At 48.5% G+C, this 18,308-nt stretch overlaps 2 protein-coding genes across 5 annotated transcripts in view; one reads left to right on the forward strand and one right to left on the reverse strand.

The window, feature by feature from the left end:
- Positions 1-445, forward strand: part of PFKP (phosphofructokinase, platelet) — a 70,959-nt gene extending 70,514 nt beyond the window's left edge. The window contains exon 18 of the mRNA XM_032162955.2: positions 95-445. Coding sequence (XP_032018846.1) covers positions 95-224 — 130 coding nt within the window. The 3' untranslated portion in view covers positions 225-445. The remainder of the gene's footprint in view (positions 1-94) is intronic.
- Positions 446-1,384: 939 nt separating this feature from the next.
- The window catches only part of PITRM1 (pitrilysin metallopeptidase 1), a 36,126-nt gene continuing 19,202 nt past the window's right edge, over positions 1,385-18,308 (reverse strand). For 2 of the 4 annotated variants that reach the window (XM_058431146.1, XM_032174236.2), the window contains 13 exons: positions 15,562-15,678; positions 13,937-14,069; positions 12,482-12,602; positions 12,298-12,374; positions 11,880-12,045; positions 11,335-11,435; positions 9,482-9,602; positions 7,911-7,985; positions 7,009-7,121; positions 4,325-4,450; positions 2,568-2,713; positions 1,899-2,001; positions 1,385-1,787 (listed from right to left, as the gene is read on the reverse strand). In XM_058431146.1, the coding sequence (XP_058287129.1) occupies positions 1,694-1,787; positions 1,899-2,001; positions 2,568-2,713; positions 4,325-4,450; positions 7,009-7,121; positions 7,911-7,985; positions 9,482-9,602; positions 11,335-11,435; positions 11,880-12,045; positions 12,298-12,374; positions 12,482-12,602; positions 13,937-14,069; positions 15,562-15,678 (1,493 nt within the window). In that variant the 3' untranslated portion in view covers positions 1,385-1,693. Of the gene's footprint in view, positions 1,788-1,898; positions 2,002-2,567; positions 2,714-4,323; positions 4,451-7,008; positions 7,122-7,910; positions 7,986-9,481; positions 9,603-11,334; positions 11,436-11,879; positions 12,046-12,297; positions 12,375-12,481; positions 12,603-13,936; positions 14,070-15,561; positions 15,679-18,308 lie in introns of those variants that run through there. The other 2 variants (XR_004251847.2, XM_058431151.1) reach the window with 2 other exon arrangements.

The following is an 18,308-nucleotide window of genomic DNA, read 5'->3' on the forward strand; positions in this document are numbered from 1 at the left end:
ACCGCTCGCTATGCTGGCCGTGGCGCACAGGGCAGGCAAAGGCGTCTCCCAGCGTGACTGCAGGCCTCACTGCTGTCTCCCCTTCCCTCCACAGGCACAGGATTCCCAAAGAGCAGTGGTGGCTCAAGCTACGGCCCCTCATGAAGATCCTGGCCAAGTACAAGGCTAGCTACGACGTGTCGGACTCAGGCCAGCTGGAGCACGTGCAGCCCTGGAGTGTCTGATCCGGTCCCACCTGCATGTGCCTGCAGCCTGGACTCACTGTGGACCATCCGTTTTTGTAACACTTAAGTTATTTATCAGCACTTTATGCAAGTATTATTGACATTAATACCTAATCGGCGAGTGCCCATCTGCCCCACCAGCTCCAGTGCGTGCTGTGGACTGTGTCTCATGCTTTCAGATGTGCATATGAGCAGAATTAAACATTTGCCTACAACTCCAACAGTCCTCAGTTTTAGTTTTTTAAGTGGCAGATGATTAATACCTCAATCTATGGGTGGCTACTAAAGCTTTTCTCAGTTTTGTGGGCAAAGATTAGCAAAATATTTTTATAGGGATCACTGAACTATGCACAAGTCATAAAAGGAGAACAAAGCCAGTAGTTTACACAGGCCAAGGGGAATGCCATGTTTACTTACCGTTACATATTTGCCATGTGTCAGTTTCCATCCACAGCAGCAGGCCAGGACCCTGGGCCTCGACTCCAGGCTTCTGCTCTCCTTTGAAAGTAAAGTAGAACACATGAATCTTAGTTACTTGTCCTCTTGATTGCAATCCTAGCTGCATATTAAAACCACCAAGGGGTGGGTGGGGCAGGGGTGGGTTGAAAAATCTGATAGCCAGCTTCTCCTCCAGGCCAAGTCACAGTCGTCGCTGGGACCTAGGTTGGAACTCTCCGGAAGACTCTTGTCAGAGTAGACGTGGGTGCTGGGGTGACAGCCCCACTGCCCTGGTGGGCCCCCCTCCTGTAGGGACAGCGTTTCTGCCTCTTAGCTCTAGTCTGCAAGAGACGACAGCTGTGCCTCAGAAACGGGGGCAGAGAGCTGTGTGGAGGGAGAGGAGATGCCAAAAACAAGCTCTGTTTGGGAAATCAGAGTCCAACGGCCAAGAAAGAGCTGGCGTGGAGGCTTTCCTTTCTGGCTCTGTAAAGATGAAGCAAGCGCTCACTCACCCCAACCCACCTGCTTCTCAGGACGGTTTCCATCCGGCCGCCCAGTTGCACTCCCGTCTATTAGGAGGACGCTCCTCCAGGGCCTCGGTGTGATCGAGTTTCCTGAACCCGCACAGGCAGACGTGGGACACCCTTGTGTACCTTTTCATTTTACTTCTGTTTTTAAATAAAGGCCCTAAATGCTACTTAAAATAATGACTCAAGCAGAGGTTAATTCAGAGTTGCCCTTTATTTTTAGATTCTTAAATAAATATTCTAGAATGAGGTAAAACAAGCCTGTCAGTAGAAAGTGAAAATTCTACATGATGCATCTTTGGTGCTTCATGCATGATTATTTCAACGAACCTCTTCCTGGTTGCTCTTAAGATAGATCTGAGTTTCTGTCTGACTCGCCAGTCAAGGGCTTTGGCAACACTTTAAAAATGATATAATATTCTTGGAAAAAGCAGTAGCATTTCGGACTTTTCATACTCAGCTCAGAGGCATATTGGGCTCTGCGCAGTCGAGCGCCACGGCTGCTCATCGGATGATCCAGGATGGGTCCTTGGCGATTTTCGGGTTCTCGGGTCCGAGGATGGCCAGGCCGTGTGTGCTCTTCCCAGTGCCGAGGTACCTGAGAGGAAGGCAGGTGTGGTCAGCGAGGACTGGCTTCTGAGTGAGTGCTGTTAAAGGTCAGCACACGGGCTTCCAGTCCCAGACGCTGCCTCCCCCGCGCCCCACTCACCTATCGCTCACGGCCAGCAGCTTGTCATGGCTGACAGCGAAGAGCTGCTCCCTGTAGGCCTGCTTCATCTCATCCGAGAGGCCGTACAAGAAGTGGTCCATTCCTAGAAGACAAACCACAGGCACGATGGAGCCGCCGCCGGGGAGCTCGCACGGTGGGCTGTGCACTCGTGTCCTGGAGGGGACACAGGCTTCTCACTGTTATTTCAAGTACATGTTTCAACCGCAGGGACGTGTCTAACAACCCAGAGCTCACACCCCAACCTCCAGCTCCCACGAGCCACGCTGACCCCTACCAACGCCTGCTTCTGCAGCGTGGACGAGTCAGGGCCGCGTGAGGCTGATGATGCTGTGAGCAAAAGTGGCTCTTACACAGTAACGTGGCCATGCCTGGGCCGTGCCCACGTCCTCCTTCCACCCTAAAGAGCCCGGACAGTGCCATGGGTTGGCCCCACTGGGCCTCAGGTCAGTAAAACAAATGACAGGATGCACTCTTCTCGCCCGGATGTCAGGAAGCATGTTCAGGGTATCAGACGTGGAAATTCTATCACAAGCAAGGACGGAGGCGCCGGAAGCTGGTGCTCCTACCCGTGCATGCGGGGAACTAGGCAAACAGCAACGTCATCTGTGAGGCTGTGGGCTGAGATTCTCACTGTTATACTCAAGATACCTTTGTCTGAAGGAGCGACAGGAGCATCTACGGTTGAGAAGACAGAAAGTTTGGCTTCGTCGATGTCTTGCTGTGTGAATTTTCCAGACTTAGCCCAGTCGACAGCCTTCCCAAAAGACCGGAGCGTCTCTATTGTATTTGGGTCCCTAAGAAACCCAGAGAAATGAACAGGCAAGCATTTTACCAATGGACAAGTTGATGACAAACCTCTGTCGACTTAACAGTTCAGCATCTTCTTTCTATGGGTTAACAGCTCTGTTTTACATCTGATTTAGTCCCAACAGCCCACTGACAAACCGCTCAATTACTCTCAACAAGAAATTTAAATCTGATCACATAAGCCTTTCAACACATTCTCCCTCTTAGACAAAGTCCTCTCCAGATTATTTAAATACACCTCTGTCACCTCATCAGGAGAGGAAAGTGGAGGGTGGGGGCAGGTCAGGATTACAGGGAAATTACAGAAGACTCACACGGAAAAATTAAGCAAACCAAGGTTTTCCTTTCATCTCCCTTAAGACACACCCAGGGTAGTATAGGAATCAGCCTGAGGGGGCCAATCCATACTTCCCTTTCTGTAATGCAAAGAGCCCAGCCCTCCCTTCACCCTGACTCGGAGCTGCAGAGGGGCCGTGAGCTGCTTCCCCATCCTTGTCTAGAAGCGTGGCTTCCAGCACAGCAAGGGGGAGAACTCATCAGAGTGGCAATGGCTACCTACGTATCTAGCTATGCATCCACGAGACAGGGTCTCACTCTGTCGCCCAGGCTGGCGTGCAGTGGCACAATCTGCTCACTGCAGCAGTTTCAACCTCCCCAGGCTCAAGGGATCCTCCCGCCATAGCCTCCTGTAGCTAGGACCACAGGCACTTGCCACTGCGGCCGGCCAGCTCCTTCTTAAAAAGTGTTAGAATACATGTTCTCTTGGGCAGCCAAGCCACAGAAAATCAAGAATATTGTTTTAGAGTAACGGTGTCATGTTTATGAAAGCTAATAGAACTGCATCCACATCAGGCACCTCCAACTGAAATGAGCTAAGAACACTCTCAGGCTGTATTGCAGCCCCCTCACCTGGGGTCTGTGTTCCAGGACACCCACGGCAGGGCTGCAACCTCAGACAGCCACTATGGATACTATGTTTTTTTTTCCTATACCTATGATAAAGTTTATAGATTAGGTACAGCAAGATATTAACAAAATACAACAATTATACTGTAATACAAGTTATGCTGATGGGCTACTATTAAGTAAAACAAGGGTTCTGTGAACAGAACCTCTTGGATACCCACAGTGTATCTGATACCTAGACAGCTACTGAGCGACCAACAGGCAGGTGCTGTAGACAGCGTCAGCTTTCATCCCACTGCTTAGAGGAGTGCTGTACAATTTAATAAAACTTAGGAGGTGTTTATGTCTGGAATTTTCCATTTAATATTTTCAGACTGAGGGTGACTGTGGGTGATAAACCGTGGAAGGCAAAACCGTGGATGGAGGCACTACCGTGTTCTGCCAAAATATGCTGGCTTAAGCCAGGGTTTACTGAAGGCAGAATGCTTCCTGTTTAGGCTGCTGGCCCTAATCCTTGCGCCAGAAAGGACATTGCTGGGTGTGGCTAAGTGCCCAAGAATTGAAAAGAAGCACACACAACAACTTTTCTTTGTCTAAACTTCACTGCAGTAGAAGAAAATGACATTGATAATCACGACTAGAAGACTAAAACGACGTGTGCATCCCAATGTGTGAACTGGAGCAAAACTCACCTGTAAGAGTAAAGGGTGAAAATCCCATTGTGGCTGAGTTTTGCGCCTCCATCATAAGCACCGCCTTTTTCTCGAATTTCTGTATGCAAGAATTTGGCAGTCATCAAACGTGCAAGGATTTTAAGACTGAAATGATTAAAAAATGCAAGTTAACACCGTGGCTGATAAAAAAGCATCAACAATGAAGTAATTATTGGATTAAGTGAAAATGAAAATAAAATCAAGTTGTAAAATAATGCTGTATAAATTATGGTCCCATATTTTGGTCTTGTTCGCTCTGTCGCCAGGCTGGAATGCATTAGTGCAATCACAGCTCACTGCAGCTTTGAACTCCTGGGCTCAAGGGATCCTCCTACCACAGCCTCCTGAGTAGCTGGGCCTACAGGTGCGTGCCACCACACCTGACTATTTTTACAGTTTTTGTAGAGGCAGGGTCTAGCTTTGTTGCCCAGGCTGGTCTCAAACACCTGGCTTCAAGCGATTCCCCTGCCTTCAAAGTGCTGGGCTTACAGGCATGAGATTTTCTTTTTAATTAACAAAAACTAAAAAGCACAAAGCAGCACAATTTTCAAACAGCTGGCTTAGACTACAGGGTTGAAGGGACAGGTGGTGGGGACGGAATCTAACACTTCCAGCACCACACTGCTTAACTTCTTCCAATGCATATGTGGCATTTTTAAAATCTGGTGAAATAGAAAGAGGTTATTTCTATTGTAAAGGCAAATGTGCAAATGAATATTTATTTAAATGTCTCACATCAGAATATGGAAAAAAGAAACTGAAGTGAGTTTTATAGGAATCCCTTAAGAAAACACACTCTCCGATAAAGTGCATTTCTAGGAACAGGGCCGATTTCCTCTGCCTTCCACTACGAACGGTAACATCACATTCTAGATGATTCTAGAACACATCCACCTTCTACAGAAGGCAGGGCAGACAATGATGGTAGGGTCTGCAGCAAAGACACAGGCTCCTTGAAGACGCCCGTGGCGAGATCAGCCCCAGATCGCCGCTTCCACAGACGGGCCTTTTCCTAAAGCGGATGAAGGGTGTCAAATAGGCCAGGTGGGAAATCAAGGAAGGAGTGAGCATGTTCCCAGGGGCTGTGGTGGGAGAAGTCACGACCATCTCGTGTGGGTCCTCCAGGAGAAACCCAGCGCAACTCGGGTGGCTGGGGCGCCGTCAGCTGGGACTAGCGGGGTTGGAGCCAGACCCTGGGGAATGGAGTCTCCACAAGCACCAGGAGGGATGGCATTCCATCCGTCCATGCATTATTCTTCCTGAGAAATTTCTATTACTTGTATATTAAAAACACATGCTCACTGTTGAAAGATTATAAAATACAAAAAACAAGGAAAAAAAGATCTAGAATCCCACTGCCCAGGGGGAACCTCCACATTTTTAGTGTTTTCTGTCTACATTTTCCTATTGGATGGTGGAAACAGACACCACTCTTCTGCTGGCACAGCAGACAGTTCTGTTCATTTTCTACAAATACGGAAATAAATGAACAAAGCAGCTGACCACATACCTCTTTTCTACAGAGCAGCTCTTTCTGGGCCCCCACTGCAGCTCCAAGCTTCTTTCCCCCGGCTCCTACACACCCCCCCCGTTTGTGGCCCTACTGTGACACACGTGCACCCTGGAGGCCGGCTCCTTCTCCCATCAGAACAGGCTGCCCAGGTCTAAAAGCCTCCTTCCCCCTCTCTACCAGGCTCACTCCTTTAGTCCCTTATGGGGGTACTGCCTGGGACAAGGACACAGGAAGTGAATTTCCAGGATATAGCATGTTTGCACATATCTGTATCACACACACCCAACTGACGGGTCCCCAAAGGTGCACATCTGTGGGTATGTCCTCCTGGTCTGGCCAGTTTCCCCAGATGGGATGAATACATCCAAGGGGCAGCTGCAGTTCAGAAGAAGGGGCTGGAGGGCCAGTCCGTAGGCTGCAAACTCCCTCACCCCATGCCACTCTGGGAACAGGCCTGACCCTGACTCTCGGCTGCGGCTTCGGCCGCTCAACCCAGGGCCTCCTTCCCTGAGCTTCTGACTTGGTGGGGAGGCAAACTCCTTAGAGGGACTGTGAGGCGGCCTCCAGCCCTGCCATCTGCAGGGCTCTGTAGGACCACCTGGTTTCTCCCCACTGCCCTGTCCCGGTGGCCCCGGGTCAGGCACCAACCCCCACCCTGACCCACCCACGGTCTGGCTCATGAGGTTCTCCTGCAGCCCCCATGGCTGCCTGGGTTACCTCCCACTCTTTCCCTTTTGGCTTCGTGTCTTGATCTGCCTTTGCTGTCGTTCCATGCATCTGTCCTCATGAAGGCTTAATCTACCATGTTTATCAGAAGTCTCAGCCTAAATTCATTCAATTTTTACCTAGAGATGAGGTGAGTACATGGGGCATCTTGAAAGGAGTCTGTGTTTAGGGTCATAGATATCTGTTTTGTTTATAGGACTCCTCAGAAATTGTTTACAAAAATGACTGGCTCTAAAGCTGGACCTTTGTTCATGAAGACTGCTGTTTAAAGAGGAGCGCTCGTAGATTCACGAAGCCCCAGGTCCAACACTCAGAGTCAGCACAGACTTCTCCTGTGCTAAAACACGCCCTGCGAACTCCAACAGGCTTGACAAGCTCTTCCGTAAGGCTCACACTTGACAGGTCCCAACCTCCACCCTCCTACCTGGCATGATCTGGGTCCCTGTAGGGGACAGTTCGGATGCATTCACCCATGTAATTCACTGGGAAGGGCATCAGGAAGTGAGTCTTCATCTGCCAGGGCTTGAAGGTAGGTTCCTGAGGGACAAGGTGTGGTCAGAGGCGGCTGTGCTGCCACGCACCACCCACGGCACTGGGACTGGACCCATCTCAGGGATCAGAGGCGGCTGTGCTGCCACGCACCGCCCACGACACTGGGACTGGACCCATCTCAGGGGTCCCATCTTCGTGACAGTCTGCAGCCAGGTGCTGGGACGTGAGAGCAAGGCATTGCAGTTCCATCACTCCACACAATTTCTCGCTGTAAAACTGACATGGAGTCCTCCAATCTTGACATGATGCTTTAAAGTATACTGTTCAATTAACAACATTTCATTCTACACCGTTTATATCATATATTTATATTTCATATCATATCATATTATATCATAGGAATGTGTTAAATCACTCTACTCCCCAAGGAACCAAACAGCATCAGCACCAGGCTGAGTGGCAGAAAGGATCTGTCAGGCTGCTCCACTGGCATCGACTCGGCTTGGGAGCTAAGTTCAAAGGAGGGTGAGCTGCCTGGAAGGAGAACGCCCGGAGCAGTGACCCTCTTCCTGGGCTCAGGGAAGACGCACCCCATACCAGGGCCCTCACCTCCTCGGCACAGGAGGACACACGCCCACCAGGGCCTTCACTCAGCACTATCTCAGACAGAAAAGGCTCAGCGTGGCAGTGACAAAGGATGCACTGAACTCACAACTCTAGGGACACGCCAGCCCCACGGACAGGCGGAGAGATGAACGTTCACCATCAGCGGCCGATACAGCCGTGGAGGGAAGCACCGGCCCGCTGGGAACCGGGATGGGCTGTGGTTCTTACCATGACCAGCTTCCTAATGATCTGGGAGCCATGGGGAACGTGGGCATCTCCACCAGAGCTGCTGGGCACAGGTTTCTGAAAATCAAGTTTCCAAGAGAAAAGAGAAAAATCCAGAACTCAAAATATAAGAAGTAACAGAGTTTATAAAATTCACAGAGCTAATAACAAGTGTTAGGACAGATTTGTTTAAGTGTTTTAAATAATAAACGCTTAAAAAAAAAAGACAGAAAATAAAAATAGGCTGGGCACAGTGGCTCATGCCTATAATGCCAGCACTTTGGAGGCTGAGGTGGGAGGATTGCTTGGGTCCAGGAGTTTGAGACCAGCCTGGGCAATGTAGTGAGCTCCCATCTCAACAAAAAAATTTTTAAAAATTAGCTGGGCATGGTGGTGCACGCCTGTAGCCGCAACTACTTGGGAGGCTGAGATTGGAGGATCACTTGAGCCCAGGAGGTCACGGCTGCAGCTAGTTGTAATGGCACCACTGCACTCCATCCTGGGTGCCAGAGACAGACCCTGTCTCAAAATAACAAAAACTAAAAAAAGAAACAAAGTGAATAAAAGAAATTAGAAAATTTTAAAATAAATTTTCAGACAGTCAAGGAAAAGGTAGCCTTGTTATATGCTACAAAGAAAATATTTTAAGCTTTCTTTCTGCACTAATCTGTCAAATCAAAAGAATGTAAAGTGAAAGGGCTGCAGGCAGAGGGGCCTGGAGCAGCAGGAGGCCACCTCCCATGGGCTCCACTCCCAGAGGCCAGCAGAGAGACCACACCCAGAATTGAACCAGGGATACGCAGACATCAACGGAGAAGACATGAGCGTCAACCTCCTCCACTGAGCAGCATGGCGTCTCTACTGACATCTGTGAACTAGACTACAACTCTCTTTGTAAGTTAATCAAATCTACTAAATTTTTATCACCGACATCACTGTTCTATGTCAAATCCATGGATTCATGAGTCATAGAAACAGCAGTGCCGGGTGCGGTGGCTCACGAGGTCAGGAGATCGAGACCACGGTGAAACCCTGTCTCTACTAAAAATACAAAAAATTAGCCGGGCGTGGTGGCGGGCGCCTGTAGTCCCAGCTACTCGGAGAGGCTGAGGCAGGAGAATGGTGTGAACCTGGGAGGCGGAGCTTGCAGTGAGCCGAGATCGCGCCACTGCACTCCAGTCTGGGCGACACAGCGAGACTCTGTCTCAAAAACAAAACAAAACAAAACAAAAAAACAAAACTAGCAGTAAACAGTCTTCTTCAGGCCACCGTTTGGGCCATTCCTCTGCCAGCGTATTCCAGCCGAAGTCTGTTTTCCCATCAGACTACTCACTGCAAGGCACAGGAGTGAGTGCAGGATCTAAGGCCACACCGGAGGGTCTGAACTCACTTAACTGGGCCAACACTGGACAAGATACTTAATCCTCCTGAACCTGTTTCTTCATCTGCGTATGGGGGATATGAACCCCCACATGCCGGACTGTTCTGAGAATTGAGTTAACACTTGTAAAACATGAGAGGGGCTCCTGGCAACTGCCAGGTGCTCACGGGGGGCCAGCACCATCAGTGCATACCTCGACCGTGTGTGGGCGCACAGGCCTCCGTTCCTTCTTACTCCGACAGATGCTTCTAAGGAAGTCTTCGACCGCTTTTTCTGTCTGAGACATCTGCTGAGGAGTCGCATTTACTGAACACCTGTTTGAAAAATTACGTATACATAAAACCACTGTTAGAAAAAACAGTTTTAGTAATTCATCACATTTTGTATTAACTCAATAATGTTGTTTTTATAGAAAATGTTCAAAGTGTTAAAAGAAACAGTAGCCAAATGTGGAAATACCACTGCCGCCTCCCTGCTCTGCAGTGCTTCAGGTTATCAAGAGATTTCCGCACAGTTCAATGTGGCAGCTAAAGAAGCCGTCCAGATGCGGAGCCTGAGACTCTAAACTCTTGTTCTTCCGAAGAGCAAAGAAAATACAGAGACTATTAAGATCTGCTAACCACGCCTTCAGAATTACACTATCAAAACACTGACAACTTTTAAAATTACTGTTCAGAAGTCATCAATTTGAAAATGTGAACTGGTTGTTAAAGCAGAACATTATAAAGTGCAAAAAATTACCATGCTCTCAAAGTTACATGAAAATAGAACTCTTCCAAATTCTACAGAATTGCAAATAATACTATCATATAAAATCTACTTGAACTCTACAGTATATTGACAGAGTGTATATTTTTTCCTTTTGGCTGTAAATCCTAAACTTATTCTAGTTAAAGTAACAGCAGGTACCATTATATTAATACTAACTATATCCTAGGCATGTATGCTGCCTTTAAGATATTCTTTCTTTTATTCCTTACAATAAACCTGCAAAGGAAGGTTTTATGGAGAAGGAAGCAGAAGACCCAAGTGGGTCGGCTGCCAGGACCGCCTGGGAGCGAGCGTGAGTGCTGGCCCGGCACCAGAAGCCAGGCCTGCCTGAGCCCCATGCCAAGAGGCCCTGATCGCCAGGCTTCGCCTCTGGCCACCCACAGACTGCCCTGTAGAATCTGCCAGGGATTCTCAAGACATGACTAGGGAAAGGCATTAGGACTCTCTGTGAAGAAGGACGAGTGACTTCAGCAAACATTTTCTTGTTAAGTACTGACGAATACATCAATGTCACTGACAATAAGATGCTGAAAATAAACTCTTAATCATTTTTAAACTTTATTCATGCTCACACACCTGAGGGCATAAGGCCAACAGCAGGTATAGGACTGAGCTGAGAGATGTTTCCTCAAGGCATCATATAATTTTATAAGAAACTGCACTTTTTTTTTTTTTTTTTGAGACGGAGTCTTGCTCTGTCGCCCAGGCTGGAGTGCAGTGGCATGATCTCGGCTCACTGCAACCTCCGCCTCCCGGGTTCACGCCATTCTCCTGCCTCAGCCTCTCCGAGTAGCTGGGACTACAGGCGCCCGCCACCACGCCCGGCTAATTTTTTGTATTTTTGGTAGAGACAGGGTTTCACCGTGGTCTTGATCTCCTGACCTCGTGATCCGCCCGCCTCGGCCTCCCAAAGTGCTGGGATTACAAGCGTGAGCCACCGCGCCCGGCCCGAAACTGCACTTTTACTCTGGTCTTCAGCAAGCTCACCCTTACAGATAGCTCAGTTATGGACCACGTGCTTTTGGAAGCAATGTAACTACTTGCCCTCTACCTATTTGCACTTCTAGAACAAAATTAGCCTGCTTTCTTCCCCATCTCCTACAAGTTTTAATAAGCTTAAAATATTCTCTTAGTTTATTAGAACACTTGACATTTACAATAAATTCTATAACTTTACCTTTACCAAGCACTCTATCTTGAAGTTTCTACAAGTAAAAAATACCTAAAAACTATACTTAATAGAATGAATCATAAAATATTTAGAAACAAATGCACCTCATATTATCACCATTTAACAAGTGTTTCTTGATACGCGGGAGCTTCCTTAGGATGGGTTTGATGTCTGTCATTTCTGCAATCCTCTTCATCAGCCGCACCTGAGGCAGAGGACACTCGCTCAGAGAGAGGCGGGGGACGCTCGCTCAGAGAGAGGCGGGGGACGCTCGCTCAGAGAGAGGCGGGGGACGCTCGCTCAGAGAGAGGCGGGGGACGCTCGCTCAGAGAGAGGCAGAGGACACTCGCTCAGAGAGAGGCAGAGGCCACGACAGACCCACTCCGTCTGAACCAAGCACCCATGACATCAGAACCCTGCTAGGGCAGGGGTTATGTGTGCGAGTGCATGGCTTGAGGAGGGCTGGAACTGGGGTGCAGGGTGGTACAAAGGGGAAGATAAGTTAAAACCAACCAATCAATTCTTCCCATATTTGGTCAGTTACAAAGTCAGCACTTTGGGACATAAATTAATGTATTCCCAAAGAAATCAGTAACCCTAGAATATGTGGCTAAACCAGAGTAACAGAGGTTCCTTCCAAGCTTCCCACCTGATCCATCCCGCTGAAGGTCTCCTGCAGGTCCCCTGCAGGAGTGAGGGTCCGGCCTGCCCTGATGGATGCGTACAGGTGCCCAGAGTCAGGAATTCCATTGGCGAGCTCCTGGGCGGTCATCTTCACCAGCACCTTGAAGTGCTCCTCTTCTTCAAAGCACGGGCTGTGGAAAAAGGACAAGAAGAAATTCCTGGAGACCCATTCATCATGTCCCTTCAGTATCATGGAAAGTTGATTTAAGTGTAAGTTTTCAGACTACTTTAACAACCAAAGAAATTTTGTAAGTCCATATGAACTACAAGTAGAAGACTTGGAAATCAACAACACACACGAGTAAAACTGTCTCCTTTAAAGTACTTCAAACGAAGATCTCTCGTACGCCCCAAGGATGGACAACCCTTGCAAATAAAATTACTTGTTAAATATTTCACTCCATAGATGCATCATGTCTGGCAGGTTTCGATCCAGGCAGAGAGAGGAGAAAAGCACACCCTGAACCAAAGAAAACACAGAAGAACAGAATTAGGGCCGAAACAAACAGTGACAGACACTGGAGAAAAAGTCCCCACCGCAGCTGTCATCTGACGGTACCAGGCTACCTGCTCGTAGGCGTCCATGTGCGAGTCGTCGGGGAGCACGTGGGGAGAAGCGCTCATCCCTCCAGTCTTCAGTTCTATCTGCTGAGCCTGCTCCCGGTAGTCAAGGAGGCCACAGCCCAGCCTGACACAACAGAGAAGCATCACCCCGATTACAAGGCAGTCTTTACTGAATCATTTTTAAAATCGTGCATCTTGAATTACAAGTTGCTTCCATTAATTCAATAACCGCGGCTTTGCCAACCTCTTTACACTTCGAAGGTCATCAAGCAGGCGCACACTCTGTCCTTCGCCCTCGAGAGTTCACGCGCCCCCTCCCCCAGGGAGATCCCAGTTTCTCCTGTCTGGGAAGTCAGTATCCAGAGGCACGAGACATTTGGGCGGCCAATGTCTGCACTCAAAACAACATTCTAAAATAGGCATTTCCAGTCGTAAGCTTTTCAATAAATGTTTTATGAGTACTCCCTACTCTCTTTGCCCAGATCACTATGATACATACTTCCTTTGCTTAAATGTCTGGTAGCCTGGGCGGGGGAGTCCAAAGACTAAAGACTTTTTAAGTTTTTAAGAAAAGCATTTTCCTCTCAGCACTCATGCTTTTGAAAGAAACATTCACAGTGACGCTGCTAATGCCAGAAATAATTGAGTCAAGGGAATGACCATGAGGTGTTTCCTAAACTGCTACAAAAGGATGAACAGTGGCAGCTATATTTAAAAAGAAAGGCAGGGAACTTTCAAAACCCTGAAGACATTTTTCCATCTGAGCGGACCCTCAGCCAGGGTGCAGAAGGTGTCACAGCCACGTAGCTTTCTGCAGCACGCAGACAACTTCATCTCCACAAAGGGAAGACCTCAGCTGCAAGTCAGGTTGGGCAGTGGTCCCTGACGCTGGCTGCAGGGTTCCCTGTTGCCCTATTATCCTGGATGGGAATGGGAGCCCACAGCCCTGTCTACTGCTTGTCCTGCAACCTCGGCCATGGCAGAGCTGGGCAAAAAGTCAAGTGTTGATGTGTGCACTCATGTGTGTGTTTCCAGATATGTGCACACCCCACCTAGGGAGGACGCCAGCAACTGCAGGGTCAGCTCGGAGGAGGAGGCACGCAGGCAGCAGGCACACCTGTTCCCAAGGCAGCCCTGGGCCACACTGCACATCCAATTACTTACACTTTTGGATTAAACCATCAATCCTTTCCAAAGCTTCACAGATTCATATGCTGAGATAGAGATCTATAAGTATCTCCTTATATTATACCATAGATTCATAACTATTTCAATGTAATATAGTAAGAAAACATTACTTTCATAAAAAATTCTAAACCAATATATTGTACACCATACTTACTAACATTGTAAGTTGTGATTCACTGAAGGTAATTCCTACTGATGCATTAGAACAATACAGCTATGCACACAAAGCAGACATTAGTAAGACACACAAGGGTGTGTTGCGACTCGTACTTGGTGAGGACGCTGCAGAAGAGGGGCACATAGGGCCTCAGCTCCTCGGGGAGTGTGTTCAGGCTGGAGAAGGCCCGGAAATACACCATGCCATTGGTGGGCTGGGCACAGTACTGAACAGGGATATCTCCAGCTAGGAAAACAAAAGGGATTTAATTTTTATTGTTGCCAGTAAAATTTTAACCACTTGTAATATTTAAAAACAATGCTATTTATTGCTTTTTCAAGAATGGAGGTTTAAGACTTATACTAGAGTTTATATAAATTTCCCTATTGTATTTTCATGATAAAAAACTGGAACTGTCTTCAACAGTAAAGGAACCTGTGCTCTCCAAGGAATGGGAAAGGAAGGATGGAACCATTACCTTGTGGTCCCATAACTGTGAGTTCCAGTTACTCAACCTCTCCACGTCAACCAGACGGAACTCCGACCAGGTGCCCCCAAGACCCCTGGGCCCACATCGCACCCGTCCTCAGCGCTGCTCATCTTCCCCAACAGGCCCTGCTACTCTCTGGCCCCACAACAGAAGGCTGCCCCAGGGCCCCAAACAAGGCTCCTGGTGTCCCCCACCCACTCTTCCTGACCCCAAGGGGAGGGCTGGGCATTCAGCTTCGCACGTCCCTACCTAGCAGAGCGCCCTAGGCCAGCGGAGGCACCAAGGCACGGAAGGACGACTGATTTATTCTCACTCTTAGCAAACACTCAATGAGATTCACGGACAAAAACTGCCAGGATTAACAGATCAGAGGAATGTCAGCCTCGATTTCCACTCACATGTACACACACACACACACACACACGAAAATAAACAAGATACAAACATGACAAGCGCTATCAGAAGACAAAAGGCGGGCTGGAGACACTTCACAGGACACAGGGATGCCCAGGGTAAAATCCCATCCCCGTCCTCGAGGTACAAGTGAGAGCCATGCTGCCCTCAGCTCAGTCACGGCCAGCCACACCCGCTGGTAAGCTCAGCATCAACATCGTCCCAGGTGAGGTCACCCCAAAGATGCCTCTCCTGCTACTAGCCAGGAGCCAGAGAGAAAGGGGGCACCCTGAGAACCCAAAAGCAGTGACAGACCACGGGACAAAAAGTACCACGGAACGAAAGGTGCCACGGAACGAAACATGTCATGGAACAAAACGTGCCACGGAACGAAATGCCAGGACACGGCAGGGGGATAAACCTGGCCTCCAACTCCCTTTCAACTCAGCACTCACCTTTCCGGGGGCTCTTGTGTCTCTGCTTCCTCTATGCTGACGGGAGGGTAAATATTTGGGACAAGGGGCTCTGAGGATGCCTCTATTTTTAAAACTGCACTTAATACAGTCACAGCATAACCCAAATCTTCATTTGATTCTAGAAGCAGGAAATCAGAGCGCCCTATCAAACCCCTCTGAGGAACACACACACAGGCTCTTACTGAGTGAACAAGTCTATCACCACCGAGAGTTAAGAACAAGGCAGAAGACACGTGAAGAGCAGGACTATGAATGCACAGGGCTGCTCGAGTGTTTCAGGGAAAACCTGCAAGATGTGACTCTACTGCTTCTGTGAAGAGTGATATTTAATTTCCCCAAGGAACCCGAGACCTAGGAAAAGCATAGTGTCCACAGTGACCTGTCAGGACCACGTCCAACTCTGTGACAGGTATGGTGGGCTCAATATCTGAAACTTTCAACGCTGGCAGACAAGAGGCATCTTGAGGTTTGCTTTGCTGAGTCCGTAATTCTAAACCTAAAATAGAAACAAGAAAAAGGAATATTCAGGGCCATAATTAAAAGGTTTGATGCAACTTATCTCCTATGTTATTATCTTAACATCCAGAATTAGCCGTCCACGCCAAGTGTGGGGAGTACAGGAGCACTGTGGTTTGCAAAGTATCTCCTATTTCCAGGCTGACCAGATTGAGACGCACTAATAACCTGCTTAGTAGGTAGCCCTTTTCCTAATTCTCATTTTCAATTATTGAACAATTCTGCTGGGGAGTGGTGGTTTGCTCAAGCAGGTTTCTCCTGCACCCTTCCAAAGTTTACATTAAATAGATTCAACTTGTTTTTAGAGTTTTCAAACCATTTCTTGTTGGACTGAAATTTAGTGATCTTTATACTTACCTTCTTTTTGTTTTGAGACAAGGTCTGGCTCTGGGCACCTGTGGAGGAGTGACACTGCCTGAGATGCTCACTGCACCCCAAGGTCCTGTGTCTAAGTGTGTGGCACGCTGTCAGGGGAACTTTAGAAGGTGGAAATGGAACATGGGGGAGGTCAACCCAGCAGATACCAGGAGTGCTGTCTGCGGGGACTGAGTTAAAGTGGGAACTCTGCACAGCCCTCCCTGGGAGTTGTGGAATCACGCATTTGTGTACTCCAGGCTGGAGTACTCAGCTCACTGCAGCCTCTGCCTCCTGGGCTCAAGTGATCCTCCCACCTTAGCCTCCTACATGACCGGGACTAGGGGTGCACACCACCATACCTGGCTGATTTCTGTTTTTATTTTTTGTAGAGACGAGGTTTTGCCATGTTGCCCAGGCTGTCTCAAACTCCTGACCCCAAGTGATCCTCCCACCTTGGCCTCCCAAAGTGCTGGGATTCCAGGCATGAGTCACTGCACCTGGCCCTATACTTGTTTTCTATTGTTTCATTTTCACTAATTTCAACAAAAGACTTACACAAGTGCATAAATCACACAAATTGCAGTGGTGCTTAGAAAGACACTTCCTGGGCCTGACAGTCCATGCATCAATGAGGGAGGCAGCACCTTCACAGCGGACTCCTCCACTGAGCCACAGCCTATGTGGAGGATCCAGAAGACCCAGGCGTGCTCCCCGCCCTGATGGCCATCAGTGAAGCGGCTTCACAGTGCTACACCGAGCCAAGCAAGTACACAAATGCATGATTCCACGACTCCCAGGGAGGGCTGTGCAGAGTTCCCACTTTAACTCAGTCCCCACAGACAGCACTCCTGGTGTCTGCTGGGTTGACCTCCCCCATGTTCCATTTCCACCTTCTAAAGTTCCCTGAGAGCGTACCACGCACTTAGACACAGGACCTTGGGGTGCAGTGAGCATCTCAGGCAGTGTCACTCCTCCACAGGTGCCCCACCGTGGGCTCCAGCCCTCCTGTCCACCTCTGGAGCCGCAACTGCCATCAATGAGCACCCCTGCTCCCAGCAGCATCTGGAGCCCAGGCTCCCAATGGCACGGAGCTCAGACCTGGGCTCTGCAGGCTTCCCCTGCCTGCTTGCCACCTACCTAACATCCTGACTTTCCTGACCTCACGCCACTCGGAGGTTTTCTAATCTGTGGCTTTGCCACAAAGCTCCCTCCTGCCTCTTCCCCGACCCAGCTTCCCCTGTGGTCCCTGGGCCCACCTGCACTAGAGCACGCCAGAGCTACCCTGACATCCAGAGCTCCTTCTCCGAACGCACTCACTCACAGTCGGTAGAAAAAGCCTCTGGCACTTTCTCTTCTCTGTTTTCTTTCAGCACATCACACACTCCCTGATGGTGGAGGCTTTACCCCTTCACAGTGCTTAAGGCACACACAAGACCAGAAGGTGGAAGATTCAAGCTTTTACTACAGTTTCCCATTCCCCTTTTCTGCATTGTTGTTCTCTACAGATTGGCTTTTAATTCACAGAACCCTAACACTGCCGTGCACACTTGAAGACTTATTGACCTGAAATAACCATTCAATGCACTAGCACTGTGCCCTCCTCTAAAGGAGCTCTGCAGTGAGTGTGTAAAGGAGAAATCTGTAGTGTGAGCACTGCTCATGAACCTACTGATTTGGACTACAGTATACGGGGTTTTCTTAAAGCACTACTAAGTCCAGGCCACGAATATGAAGTAATTTAGGAAACGTACAACCTGTTGCCTACTCATGGAATTATCTTGTGTACTCATGAATAATTTCAATTAAAAGCGGGAAGATTGGAGCTTGTCAATTATCACAAAACAGAGCTTAATAAGGGGAAAGAAAAAAGACTAAGGTTAAAAAAAATAGAGCTTAAAACAGTTGTCTCTAGTCTCTACTATAAATACAAAAAATTAGCCAGGCGTGGTGGCGGGCGCCTGTAGTCGCAGCTACTTGGGAGGTTGAGGCAGGAGAATGGTGTGAACCCAGGAGGCGGAGCTTGCAGTGAGCCGAGATCGTGCCACTGCACTCCAGCCTGAGTGACAGAGCAAGACTGTCTCAAAAAAAAAAAAAAAAAGTTGTCTCTAAATAAGAATTCAGATAGAAAGAGTAAGAGCAGGTTACAAATTGACATTAATTTTTCTTTTACATGATGTAACTTCAAACTTAGCATGATCAAAATGGAGTCACTTACCTTCCACCTAACGTCCACTCTTACCCTCTGACAAGCCT

The sequence above is a fragment of the Hylobates moloch genome, unplaced genomic scaffold, assembly GCF_009828535.3.
Source record: "Hylobates moloch isolate HMO894 unplaced genomic scaffold, HMol_V3 SCAFFOLD_2, whole genome shotgun sequence".
In the NCBI taxonomy this organism is placed as follows: domain Eukaryota; kingdom Metazoa; phylum Chordata; class Mammalia; order Primates; family Hylobatidae; genus Hylobates; species Hylobates moloch.